Source organism: Mastigoproctus giganteus, chromosome 7 (genome assembly GCF_048544385.1).
Source record: "Mastigoproctus giganteus isolate SK-2022 chromosome 7, ASM4854438v1, whole genome shotgun sequence".
Lineage (NCBI taxonomy): Eukaryota > Metazoa > Arthropoda > Arachnida > Uropygi > Thelyphonidae > Mastigoproctus > Mastigoproctus giganteus.
The window spans coordinates 78,781,360-78,796,158 of NC_143581.1; the positions used below are offsets into that span (position 1 = coordinate 78,781,360).

Sequence of the window (14,799 nt, forward strand, 5' to 3'; positions counted from 1 at the left end):
CACGTGACCTCCCGTTCAACATCCTCTACCGCATGATGAAGGCATTTCGGACCCTGAAATGCTATGTGATTCCGATTCATCTTTGTGCCCCCTACACCTCCTGCAAGTTTGTCGCACTTGTAGTGAATCACCCTGTAGATAGTATAAATTTTACTGTATGGATGGAAACCACATAACTTCCTTTCCCAATTATACAAATGGTTTTCTGCAATAAAAATTTGATTTTCCTTATCAACAGTCTACATAATCTTTTTAATCCTGAATATAAACATCTTTATCATAACATTTACAAATACTGCTACATGCATAACAACCAAGTCCCGAAACACTGTCTCTGTTTCATTAATGTTTTAGCTCCAATTAAACTCACTGAAAAGTAGAAGCTTTTAATCAAAAAACATTTCAGGTAATATACACTGTCCATCAAACATTACTGCCATCCCTGTGTTTTAGCAATCAGGTGTTCATCCTTGCCTGGTAGCAGCAGTGTCGTGGTGAGAACTAGTAAATGTGATACTGTAGGTTTGTGGTGTATAGCCCATCCAAAGTACTTGATCAATATTGGCAAGGGACATGATCTGCCAGACTTCTAAAAAAAAAAAAAAAGAGAGATGATTATGAATCTGGTGGGTTGTTCACAGAATACTATAGTCAAGGTGTTCCAAGAGTGGGCGGAGAGTGGACAGAGCAGCTGCCAGCCACATCTTGTTGATTGTCACAGTGAACATATGCTGTCCTGCCAAATGTGAGTCAATAGACAGGAAACAGTGGAACGGCTGACCATGGACTTCAACCAGGGGATGACCAGCAGAGTTTCCAAGGCCGTGATCCATCAAAAACTTTCCTCTATATGGGCCACCAGAGTAGGAGCATGGTCAAGATAACTGTGTTTACAGCCACCCATCACCAATGACACCTACAGTTTGTATCTGAATGACACCATTGGACCACTGATCAGTGGGTGGGAGGGAAAGTTGCCGTTTCTGACAAATCATATTTCCTACTATGCTGTGTGGTTGGAAGATGGAAGGTATGGAAGTAAAAACTGCACAGAGGAATTACTCCAATATCCTGGTCCAAGAGAAACAGGCCCACAGTGTTTTGGTATGGATGATGTTTTCCTAAGAATCTAATGGAGCCCTCATACCCCTAGACCACACTCTGAATGCTAAAAACTACCTATCCATTATGACAGATCAGGTGCCTCTTACACAGTGACTGCCTTTTCAGATGGCACAGGTGCATTTCAGCAGGACAATGTGCCTGTGTAAGTTACCAGTATTGTTTGACAGCAGTTCACCAAACACATAAGTGACTTCCAGGTGCTATGCTGGCCACTGAATTTGCTGGATATGAATCCCATAGAACGTTTCTAGGATTGCATCAATTAACACATCCAGCATTTGGATCCTCTACCGCAGACTCCTGCAGTTCTACAGGTTTACATGGGAAAACATTATCTGCAACATTCAGAAGCCTTACATAATCTATGCCTCACCATATGGCAAAAGTATTGGTTGCAAGGCTAGAACATACCCACCAGTTAGTTAAGTAGTTGTAATGTTTTGACTGGACAGTATATACAAAACATACAAATTAATTCACATTATAAAATTATTATATGTGAGGTGAAACCATAAAATAATGAGACTTTTAAAATGAACATTATATATTATCAGTAGGAAATAAATTCCATCTATTCTTTGATGTTTCCTTCAAAGAAATTTGTAAAACATTCTACACTTTCAGCAATGATGTTGCACCTTTTCAAAATCATTTATAAAAACTTTTCTTCTTAATAACCTTCAGAACACCTACCACATTCTCTATAATGTTAGAAAATCTTTTTTCTTTCATAGAATTTTTCAACATAGAAAGAGAAGTTCAAAGGGGCAATTTGGTGAAATAAGACAAGACTTTATTGAGCAATCTCTTTGAATCCAAAAACTGTTTTTTATTCTTGAATTCAGACTTTTTGCCTCTGTGTTTACATGTTTCATTTTCATGGTAAAAATTCCATTAAGCTGCCAAAGTTCTTTTCTTTGACGTTGAATAGAATGCCTTAACTTCATCAGAATATCCAAAAAATAAGCCTGTTAACCATTTGACCACCATTCAAATGGTTAAGTTTGAAAAATGCCACTTGTTTCAAATAAAACAATTTACATTGATTTTACTAGACATGCCTTTTTTTGACTAAGATGTCCCAGGAATAATATATCAGTTTTCAGTAGACTTTTCAACTGGAAACTGACATTTTATTTCTGGGTCATATTAAAAAAATCAACATCTCAAATCCCCAATTATAATTTTCTGCAAAAGAATGAAATCTTGGATTCTATTTGAAAGACTGGAATAATATCTTGATAAAAGCTTACCCAATGTTCGAGTGTCACATCAAAATAAGTATTTCTTTAGGAAATAAAAGATAGTGAAATTTAGCTCTTCAGGAAAAGTGCAAAGTTAGCCATCTATCTGAATGAACCAAATTTATAAACTATTTTATAAACTAAATTTCCAATGATCTTGGGAATAACTGATTCCATTAACCATTTTAATTCCATTCCCTAATTCCATTAACCATTTTAACAAAAATTCTTGCTAGTGCATAAAAATATGCTTTTATGCACTAGGAAGAGGTTGAGATAAAGTGGTTAATATACTTTTTTTTTTTTTTTGGGTGAAACCTCAAGTTTTGTTTAAATTTAATACTAACAATTATGGTAAAAGCATTATCTCATTTTCAAAGCTTAATTCTTCCAAACCACTTAATTCAATGAGACAACATCACTTAAAGGATATACGTGTTCTAATGCGTAGTTTAGGAAACAATTTGAGGTAGTTACCAACTGCAGGACATTTCTTTTCGGTACTATGCATTTAAAATGTGCCCTGAATTTTCTTTTTAGTGCTAAATAAACACATTTCAAACCATTTGAAATATAACCCAGTTGATATTTGGAATAGTATGAAAATCACATTGCCATTAACTTATCAATTATAACCACATTTTGAACTTTTGTGCAATTTTTTTGTTTGAACTTTATTACCATTCACGAACATGGGGTGTAACTTAAATTATGATAACATGCTCTTCTGCTAAAACTCAGTGTTGTATTTCTGATGTACATACGAGGAAGCACAACAGTCATTTTCAGTAGAAGAGCATACTATCATAATTTAAGTTTCCGCACCTTCTGCTAACAAATTGAATCAAGTGCGCATTCAAACTAAAGGACACATGCACTATAAGTTTAAAATGCTATTAAAATTAATAGGGTTATGACAGGGTGATATTTGGAATGGTTCAAAAAGTGGATATATATATGAAGAAAAAAAGGGTATTTTAAATGCAAAGTTCCCAAAAGAAATGTCCCTCATTTCTTGGCAACTGTCAGAAATTAAGCTTCCAGGCTAAACAATGTCTTATCATCACACTGATGCAAGTGAAAATCACTATGCAATTAGCATAAGCAGGGGCGCTCTCTCTCTCTCTCTCTCTCTCTCTCTCTCTCTCTCTCTCTCTCTCTCTCTCTCTCTCCACTTAGTTTAGATACTAGCCAAGGTTGAGACTCCTAAAACTAGTCCAGCTTTTTTCTTTTTTTTTTTTTGTCAACTGATGAACCATATGAAGGCTTTGTTAAATATGTCTATGTATGCCCTTTAAGTGATGTCTTCTCATTAAATTAAGAATTATTGAAGAGATGATCTTTGAAAATCAGATATGGTTTTAACTATAATTGTTACCCTTTCTGTAGACAATTCATTTCCAAACATGGCTTAACATCAGAATTGTCCCACTTGTAGATTTCACCAACTTCATGCAAATTCTGATATTCAATTCATTGTTACAAAATCAATCATTCAATCATTGACACAGAAAAAATGCTTCTCTATTTCACTCCAGTTTCCAGTGATAGTCTAATCTAATTCTTGCATAAATTTTGCTAATCTACAACAAAATTATATGTATCTTTGCAAGTGACACACCCATTTGCCCTGCAGAAGCTGCAAAATAATACCAGTCTCATTTCTTTATGGCCACACCTCATAACTTATGTAAAAAAAAGAGGAACATCAAAGTTACAAATACCATTAGAAGCTGAGCACCATTCGATAAGGGCGCTTAAGGGTATGTTCTCTCCTTCGCTGTAACTGCTATCAGCATTTTCATTATCTGATCTATTAGGGGACATTCCAAGAGTATTGGGTTCACTTAAATGACATTTCTTCAGGGCAGTAAACAGTTCATCTGGTACAAATTTATCTTTATTCTGCAAAAAATTACACCGTTTTAAACAGAACACTTGATACATAAAAAAAACCATCCCATATATATATCTGAGGATCGATTTATGGAATAATTTTTTATATGAAACATTCTGACATATAGATATTGTGAATTAATATGAACTCCCTATCTACAAACCCTCTGCTCTGATCAATCCCATTCTAGGAGTTTACAACCTTGTTAGAGTTTGGTCAGTCAATTAACTTGATTATCATAAGAAAAAAATTCTACTTGAAAAAAAAAATTACTTCTACAAATCATATACTTGTACATTTAAATTTATATAAACTGATTATACCATAATTAGATTATATAAAACAAAAAGACAAAGATAGCACACCTATTACATCTCCATAAAACTGTGTTTTTACACTCACAATAACATTCACATTGTAGTCAATCACTTTGGCATATTATAAATTTTATAGTGATTTGATTAAAGTAAGACACCCATTTTATAACAACTGCAAAAACTTCAAATGCCTGAATTATACAATGAAAGAATACCAATTGAAAAATGACTACATTTCTGACTGCTATCAAATACAAGAAGGTTTGTCTTGGAGGGATTAATGGATTATAATATTTAACATAAGAGACAGTTTGAATAGTATTCAATAATGCTCAATTTTTCTGAATCTACCTTTGTTTTTGGAAAATACATTTGTTTTTTAAAAGGTTAACCAATGTTATGCAATGAAAAAAGTTGCTTGAAATTTACAATTCACAACATATCTGTAGTTAGGTTTTATATCTAGCTCCCTAGCTATAATGTTATCTGTATTTGATAAATTACTGTTCTTTATGTTTTACAAATTACAAATCCTTCAATTTGTGCATTTCTTTAAATTTGCTATCAGTTCCAGCCCAAAGTGTAACTCGGGTTCACCAGGTTTGTAGAGTAGGCCAACTAATCAGTTGGCCTACTCTACAATTTGCTTTATTGTGAAGATTTAATTCATAATGAAGATTATGAAATCACTTCCTCATTTCTGCACTAATTATTTTTTGCATGAGAGCAAAAATCATAACATTCATAAATAAATCATATTTATTGAAGCCTCAGGAAGAAATTATATAGGCAAGTGTATATATTTTCAATACCAATATATTTTTTTTATATGGAAGTAATTATAGTGATTAATCTCAAAAATATGCAGTATTAATTGAAAACTAATCTGATGTTTAAATTTTTATGTATATCTGTCACCAACCAAAACTGCCAGTTCTATTTTTGATTTTCCAAATTTCTGAAAAGGGAAAGACTTTCTCATTCATGTCTGTTTTTAGCATTAGCAAAAAAAAAAAAACCCTTACTTCACCCATCCACACTCTAAATGTTTGTCAAGTTCTGCCTTAAATCTATTTAAGCTATCAACTTCTTCAATGACAGATGGAAGTTTGTTCCACCAATCAACCACCTGCTGGCTAAAGGCAAACTTCCGCACATCTATCCTACATTTCTCAATTTGAATTATGATTAGTCTTTCAGATTTCCCAGATTAGACTTTCCTCAATTTGAATTTATGCCTTCTCAGACAATTATTCTGAGCAAGAGGAAGAATCCCATCTGTATTGAGCATGCTCAAACCATTCAAGGCTTTTTTACAATCAGATCACCTCGAAGGTCCCTACTCTCCAGACACTGTAATTTTCAAAACTTAAGCCTTTCTTTGTAAGAGCAATTTGTTCCATTCACTAATCTTGTTGTTTTTCTCTGTACTCTTACCAACAGCTCTACATCCTTCTTAAAATGAAGCCTCCAGAGGTGTATACAGTACTCAAGATGTGGCCTGACCATTGCCTTATACAAGGGGATAATCACCTCCATATCCCTGCTAGAAAAATTTCTATATATTATTGAGAAGACACCATGAGCTACTCTTGCAGACGTCTACACTGCTCAGAAAACTTCATATTTGCCTGCACAATTACCCCCAGGTCCTTTTTATTCTCTACCACTGCCAGTGTGGTACCACAGAGTTGATACATTACTCTGGGATTACTGCTTCCCATATGTCAATGTTAAACTTTATTTCCCACCTCTCAGCCCATCTGCTCAACTTTTCTAGACCCTGTTGCAGCAGTGTACTGTCATTAGTGTCATTAAAAACCATGCCAACCTTCGTATCATCTGCAAATTTGAACATTAAGCCTGATATACCATCATCAATATCATTTATAAATACAGAAAACATCAATGGATCCAACACTGAACCCTGAGGGACTCCACAAATAACATTAGTCCATGAAGAGCAGTGTCCATTGATGACCACTCTGTCTTCTCCCACTCAACCATCCTTTATCCATAGCAGCAATTTGCTTACAATGCCACACTGCTCCGATTTGTGCAGCAGTCTTCCGTGTGCAACAGTATCAAAGGATTTTCTAAGATCCAAATATATGATATCAAAGTTATTCTTTGCATCCAGTTCCTTTCTGACGACATCATAGTATCCAATCAAATTAGTCAGACAAGACTTCCCCTTAACAAACCCATGCTGTGTCCGAGCTATAACTGAAGTCTTGTCTAGATGATCCTGCAATGCTTCTTTAACCAGTGCCTCCATTAATTTCCCTGGAACAGAAGTTAATTATCAGTTCTATAATTACCTGTGTCACCCTTTGATCCTATTTTGTGAATTGGGGTCACATTTGCACATCTCCAGTCCATGGATACCTCTCCTAAGTCCAGGGAAGCTCTCATAATTATGGCTAAGGGTTTGCTTACTTCCTTTGCCTCCTCCTTTAATATAACTGGATAGATTCCATCCACCACATGGTGCCTTTCTTGTGTTTATCTTCAACAATTTCTCCTCCACTTTAGTCTCAGTTATGAAAAGATTATCTAGTTTACTGCCACAGTCGAATACACCTCTGGCATTCCCTTCCCTGCATAACTCTTCCTGTGTGAATATCGACGCAAAATATTCATTTAGTTTGTTAGCTACCTGAGCAGGATCACCAACAGTTGAACCATCGATATCAAGTGGTCCAATATGATTCATCCCCTTCTAGAGTTCACATAAGTAAAGAACTCTTTGCTGTTTTTCTTTGTATCCTTTGCCCAAGATTTCTCATAATCTGCCTTCGCCTGCCTAACCTCCTTTGTAACTTGGTTACAAAGGAGGTTAGGCTTCTGTGTCACATGTTAATTTATATGTATCCATGCATTTTCTTCTCTGTCACATGTCTAATTAGTTCATCTGACATCCATTTAGCCTAAATCTTGAACAATATTTCTTTTTTGGTATGAAAAGCCTAGTAGCTTTCAAGATTAATTCTTTGAATGCTTCCCACATTAAATTTTCTGTTGGTAACGTCATCAGTTGGTTCTACCGTATAGAATTTAAATACGGTCTCAGACCACCGTAGTCACCTTTACAAAAGCAAAAACCCTTCCCTTTACCCTTGATGGTAGTTACCTCTTTGAGTAAATCCCACTTCAGCACACTGTGATCACCGCCACCTAGTGGTTCCTTTATCTGCAGATTCTTGATGCATGAAGAATCACTACTGATAATCAGATCAAGAGTATTACTCTCTCTCTGGTTGCCCCTCGAACATGTTGCTGTAGAAAACAATCATCCAATAAATCCACAAAAACCTTGCTGGTGTGTGAGTGACCAACCCACAAATTCCAGTCAATATCTGGGAAATTAAAATCCTTCATTATAAGACACTAATTTACTGGCCCACTATTTCTCTGCACAATTGCTCATTTTACTCATCAGATTCATTAGGCCTATAACACGCAACTACTCTCATTTTTTCCTTTCCCAGTGCTTATGTCACAAGGCGCCTCCATAGCTAGGTGGGTAGGAACAGCAGTGTGTGACACACTCTCCTTGATTAGACCAGGGTTCGAGGCCGTGACCACCAAATACGGAGGATGCGGAAAGGTCAGCGAATGACCACCGCATATTCACGGAGCAATATGGCCTTAGTTGCTAATGCTCCTAAAAAAAAAAACAAATAACAACAGCTTATGTCACACCAAACAGACTCAACAAAATCACACTTTGTCCACCAACATCAATTGGATGCACTTCCTTAGATTTTATGTGTTTCTTAACTAACAGCATAACCCCTCCTCCCTTCCTGTCTATCCTTTCTGTAGACATTATACTCTCCAAATTCCAGTTCTGCACTGCTTATGTGTGTGTGACACCATGTTTCTGATATCCCGACAATCTCTGCCTTTGATGTCTTCACTAGCACTTCAAGTTCATCAAATTTATTAACTATACTCCTAGCATTGGTGTACATGCAAGTATACATGCACATGTTTCTACTCTTGGTTACCCTAACACAGCCATGTATTTACTTGTTCCACTATGACTCCCAGCGGTTCTGGAAATTCCCATTGCCTTGGTTTCCAGGCTGCTGCTCAATTGCAATTCAATAGAAGTAGTGCAAGAATCACTTTCACCTCTGCCAGTGGCTACTGTTAATCTATTAGTCCGTGTATAACCCCCCCACAAGCTAGCAGTTTTTCGACCCACCTAACTCTGCCTCGATAGCATCAGCAAATATTCTTGCACCCTTTCTATTTAAGTGTATCCCATCCCTGTAGAAACAGTCTCTCCTGTTAACAAGCACAGATCAGGCTGAGAAAAATTCTACCCCTTGAGCTTTGCACAATCTCTCCAGGGCTCTCATCATATACTCCCTCCTATCGTGTCAATGCAGAATTGCAGACACTTTCAAATTCAACCCTAACTCACGGCTTTTTTTTTTTTTTTTCAGCATTGTCTTGTACTTGTTAAGTAATTCTGCTGGTTTCCTACTCTTAATATCAATAGTGCCAACGTGTACAACAATATCACACTTTGTGCCCTTAAAAGATGATATCTGCCCTACAATGTCATCAACCTTTTCCCCTGACAGACATACCCTGGTCCTGTTCCATCTATCCTTTTTGCACAAAATGTTCCCCATTTCCCCGACAATAGAGTCACCTACAACAACTAGTTCCTTTGGAGAGCTTGAAGGACAGGGTGGATGCCCTTAAATCCTTTGAGGGCATCCACCCTGTCCTTCAAGCTCTCATATAAGCCCATAACAATGCCGAGTTTGCACCCGATTTCCTCGCACTCCTTACATCGCGCACTCACAAAGACATTCCCCCTGGCAATATCATGTCCTGTTCCTGATTGTCCACAAACATCAAACAAGCACTACATTTCAATAGACTGTGATTCAGAGGACAACACCCCCCCCCCCCCAGTTCTCCCATGAGCCACAGCACTTCCACTAGTTTGAGGCTTTTGCTTTGTTGCTCTGGTCTGAGTCATGATTTCTATTCAAGTTCAATAAAATTCCAATACAAAATATAACCCTAAACCTATATATACGTATTTCGGTATCGAATATTATCTCCGAGGCCAGTAGGATTTAAACTGGCAATAAATACAATAATTGTGAATGCCCAAAGCAGAATGAACTTTGCCTCCAGTTTGTTTCATGTTGCTTTGGTAGGGCACTAATTTTAAATAAGTATCATTGATGAAAAGTTAACATGTCACTTACTTAAAAGCTCTAGACACTGCTATGACAGCCTTTTTTGGGAATTAGTGTGATCCCATCAGATATCAGGCAAACTCTAGCAACAATTTCCTTACAAAATAAAATTCTCAATTGTTTTGAGTTAGTTTAATGTGAGCTGGGATGATGTGGAGTTAGAACTTCAAAATTAAAAAATTCCTACTGCTATTTTGGCCTTTTCAAGATTGCAAAATGTAAGAAGGCTTTATTGTTCCCCTTGTATGTTTGTGGCCGTAAAGGCAATTGTCATAACAGACTGAGCTTCACCATGTGCAAATTAATCTTTTGGCAATGCCTTTCTGTTTAGAAATGCAATACGAGCAACTGGCACTGAAGGCAAAATTCATTCTAGAGAACATACTATGTTCATAAAATATACGGAAGATTGATTTTCTGCACAAATATGAATCATCCTTTAATGTCCAAAACAGCAAGGCAAATAAGGGAGGAAGTGGACCAAACTATAGGTGGCAGCTCAGGGTGCCACTTTGAAAAGGTTTTACTTAACACATTTGACACTTTTGATTTTTGGGATTTCCTCCACAGTCCTGGATTTTTTTGATTTTTTTTTTTATTTCTATGTACCTTTTTTAAAGTTTAAGGAGTCCTGAACACAATTATTAAAAATATATTTAAAAACATTAATTTCCTGCAAATTGCAAAAACTATTTTGAAATTATCTTGGTAATCGATGTCTATCAAAAAAAACTACAACCTTGGAGCCAGTAGAGCATGCATGATATAAACAATATTTTGTTGACACTGACCAGACAAGAATGCAACTTCAAAATTTTAAAGTAGCATAATGAAGTCTACCTATATAGAAAAAGAATAACAGGTAAAGAAGGGAATTGCTAAAAACCAAGTCAGCAGCCAAATTCCATCTTCTATTCTCTCTCAGATACTTCATCTATTCTTCATTGGGCAGCCTTCATTTTACACTATTCAAATGTTAATTTCAGCGAATCAAGGAGGCATATTATCTCACTAGCATTCTGGAGTTTTCACTTCTGAAAAATTTTCTTTCATTCATTCTAATTTTTTTATTTTTGGAAACCTTAAACCTGCAAAAAAACATACCACCACACTAGTTTTTAACACTTTCCTTCTTTTCCTATTATTCATTTCTATATAGGAAAATAACAGTTGATGACGTTGTAGAGCAGCAGATATCATGTTTTCAGGCCACAAAAAGGTGATATTGTTGTACATGTTGGAACCAATGACATTAAGAGTAAGAAATCTGCAGATTTATTCAACAAGTATAGGTCAATGTTGAAAAAAAGTCGCAAGTTAGGGTTGAATGTTAAAGTGTCTGCAATTCTGCCCAGACACGATAGGAGGGAGTATATGATGAGAGCCTTGTCAATCAATTTGGCCCTGGAGAGACTGAGCAAGGCTCAAGGGGTAGAATTTTTTTAAGCCTGGTCTGTGCTTGTTGACAGGGGAGAGTGCTTCTACAGGAATGGGATACACTTAAATAGAAAGGGTGCAAGAATATTTGCTGATGCTATCGAGTCAGTGTTAGATGGGGGTCAGAAAACTGCTAGCATGGGGGAGATAGACAGACTAAAAGGTTAACAGTGGCCACAAGCAGAGGCAAAAATGATTCTTGCACTGCTTCTATTAGAATGGACAGCAGACTGGAAAGCAAGGTAATGGAGATTCCCAGGACTGCTGGGAGTCATAGTGGAACAAGTAAATACATAAGCTGTGTTAGGGTGGCTAGGAGCAGGAACAGGTGCATGTATACTTGCATATACACCAATGCTAATATAGTTAATATATTTGATGAGCTTGAAGAGCTAGTGAAGACATCAAAAGCAGATATTGTTGGGATATCAGAGACGTGGTGTCACACAGATATAGGCAGTGCAGAGTTGGAATTTGGGGGCTACAATGTGTATAGGAAGGATAGAAAGGGAGGAGGGGTTATGCTGTTAGTTAAAGAAACATAAAATCTAAGAAAGTGCACCCAATTGATGCTGGTGGACAATGCAGTGTTGAGTCTGTTTGGTGTGAAATAAGAACTGGGAAAGGGAAAATGTGAATAAGTGTGTGTAATAGGCCTAATGAATCTGATGAGTTTAATGAGCAATTGTGCAGAGAAATAAAGTGGGCCAGTAAATCAGAATGTCTTATAATGGGAGATTTTAACTTTCCAGATATTGACTGGAACTTGTGGATTGGTAGCAAGACTTAAGGATTTATTGGATGACTGTTTTCTACAACATGTTCGGGAGGCCACCAGAGGGAGTAATACTCTTGATCTGATTATCAGTAGTGATTCTTCATGCATTAAGAATTTGTGGATAAAGGAACCACTGGGTGACAGTGATCACAATGTACTGATGTGGGAATTATTTAAAGATGCAACTACCATCAAGGGTAAAGGGAAGGGCTTTTGCTTTCTTAAAGGTGACTGAGGTCTCAGATAGTTTTTAAATTCTGTACAGTGGGATTAACTGATGATGTTACCAACAGTGAATTCTACATGGGAAGCCTTCAGGGACTTAATTTTGGAGGCTACTAGGCTTTTCATTCCAACTAAGAAATACTATTCAAGGTTTAGCCTAAATGGATGTCAGATGACTTAATGAGGCTAGTTTGTTTGCAATGTTTGTTATTTGGTTTTTAGGAGCATTAGCAACTAAGGCCATATTGCTCCAGAGTTATGCGGTGGTCATTCCCTGACCTTTCCGCATCCTCCGTATTTGGTGGTCATGGGCTTGAACCCCGGTCTAATCAAGAAGAATGTGCTATGCACTGCTGCTCCTGCCCACCTGGCTACGAAGGCGCCAATGAGGCTAGTGGCAGAGAAGAAAAATGTATGGGATGCATATAAAGTATCAGGCAACACAGAAGCCTATGGCAGGTATAAACTAATCTGTAATCAAGTCACAAAGGAGGTTATGCAGGCGAAGGCAGATTGAGAAATCTTTGGCAAAGGATGCAAAGAAAAAGAGCAAGGAGTTCTTTACTTATCTAAACTCTAGAAGGAAAGGGATGAATCAGATTCGACCACTTAACATAGATGGGTTGACTGTTGATGATCATTCTCAGGTAGCTGAGTTTGTTAGTTAATAAACTGAATGAGTATTTTGCGTCTAAGTTCACACATGAGGAGTTATTCAATGAGGGGAGTGCCAGATGTTTATCAAATGCTAACAGGGAGCTAAGTGATTTTGTAATAACTGAGAGCAAAGTGGAGGAGAAATTGTTGAAGTTAAACATAAGAAAGGTACCTGGGGTGGACGGGATCTATCCATTATATTAAAGGAGGCAGCAAAGGAAGTAAGCAAACCCTTAGCCATAATTATGAGAGCTTCCTTGGACTCAGGGGAGGTCCTCCATGGACTGGAGGTGTGCAAATGTATCACCAATTCACAAAGGACATTTAAAAGGTGACACAAGTAACTACAGACCTGTTAGTTTAATTTGTGGTCCGGGGAAAATAATGGAATCACTGGTTAAAGAACCATTGCAGGATCATCTAGACAAGACTGCAGTAATCGTTAAGACACAGCATGGGTTTGTATGGGTTTGTCAAAGGGAGGTCACAGAGGAACTGAATGCCAAAAATAATTTTGATATCATATACTTGGATTTCAGGAAAGATTTTGATACTAATTCCACATAGAAGACTGATGTACAAATTGGAGAGGTATGGCATCAAGGGGAAGCTGCTATAATGGATAAAGAGATGGTTGAGTGGGAGACAACAGAGAGTGGTAATCAATGGACACTGATCTTCGTGGACAAATGTTATTAGTGGAGTTCCCCAGTGTTCAGTGTTGGGCCCATTGTTGTTCTGCATATTTATCAATGATATTGATGAAGGTATATCAGGTTTAATGTCCAAGTTTGCAGATGATATAAAGATTGGCAGGGTTGTTAATGACAGTATGCTACTCCAACTGGATCTAGATAAGTTGGGAAAATGGGCTGAGAAGTGGCAACTGGAGTTTAACATTGACAAATGCAAAGTACTGCATAAGGGTATCAATAACTGAAGAGAACGTACCCACTGGGTGGTACTACACTCATGGAAGTGGAAAGTGAGAAAGACCTGGGGGTAATTGTGTAGCCAAATATGAACTTTGCTGTGCAGTGCAGATGGGCTGCCAGGGCAGGTCATGGAGTCTTATCAATGATATATAGGAATTTTGCTAGCAGGGACAGGGAGGTGATAATCCCGTTATACAAGGCAATGGTCAGGCCACACCTAGAGTACTGTGTACAGGTCTGGAGGCCTCATTTTAGGAAGGATGTAGAGTAACTGGAACGAGTACAAAGAAGGGCAACAAGATTGGTGAGGGGAACAAAGGGGTGCTCTTACCAAGAAAGGCTTAAGTTCTGCAAATTGCAGTGCCTGGAGAGTAGGCACCTGCGAGGTGATCTGATTGAGGTGTATAAGGCCTTCATCTTGCTCAGACTAAGAACCTGAGAGAGTACAGTTTCAAATTGAGGAAAGATAGTTGTAGAATAGATGTGTGGAAATTTACCTTTAGCCAGCAGGTAGTTTATTGGGGGGACAGGCTTCGATCTTTTGTTGTGGAAGCTAACAGCCTAAATAAATATAAGGCTGAGCTGGACAGGCATTTGGAACGAATGGGGAGATGAAATGGGAGGGTTTTTTTGTTTTTTTTTTTGGCTAATGCTGCATAAGTTTGCTTTCTTGCATCGTATGCCTCTACTAATGCTAAAAGTTGTAAATTCTTCTGAACTGTGTTGTTTATGTCAAGCATTAACAGAATATTTATTTATTCACTAGCATAAAATATGGATGTGAATGAAACATGAGATAGAGTCTATCCAAACATGAGACAGAGTCCATTGAAGCAGAAATATCTTTTGCCTCATTGCACTTCAATGGACATATAGATATAATATGCTTCTTTCCAAATCTGATTTTATCTTCATTTAGGAAAGTAAATCACTAATTTTTCTGTACTTCTCTC

The 14,799-nt window shown here is 37.2% G+C and overlaps 1 protein-coding gene across 3 annotated transcripts in view; it reads right to left on the reverse strand.

Moving 5' to 3' along the window:
- The window catches only part of LOC150083015 (uncharacterized), a 487,383-nt gene that overhangs the window by 137,931 nt on the left and 334,653 nt on the right, over positions 1 to 14,799 (reverse strand). For all 3 annotated transcript variants that reach the window (XM_090377743.1, XM_090377741.1, XM_090377742.1), the window contains one exon: positions 4,094 to 4,274. In XM_090377743.1, coding sequence (XP_090233869.1) covers positions 4,094 to 4,274 — 181 coding nt within the window. The remainder of the gene's footprint in view (positions 1 to 4,093; positions 4,275 to 14,799) is intronic.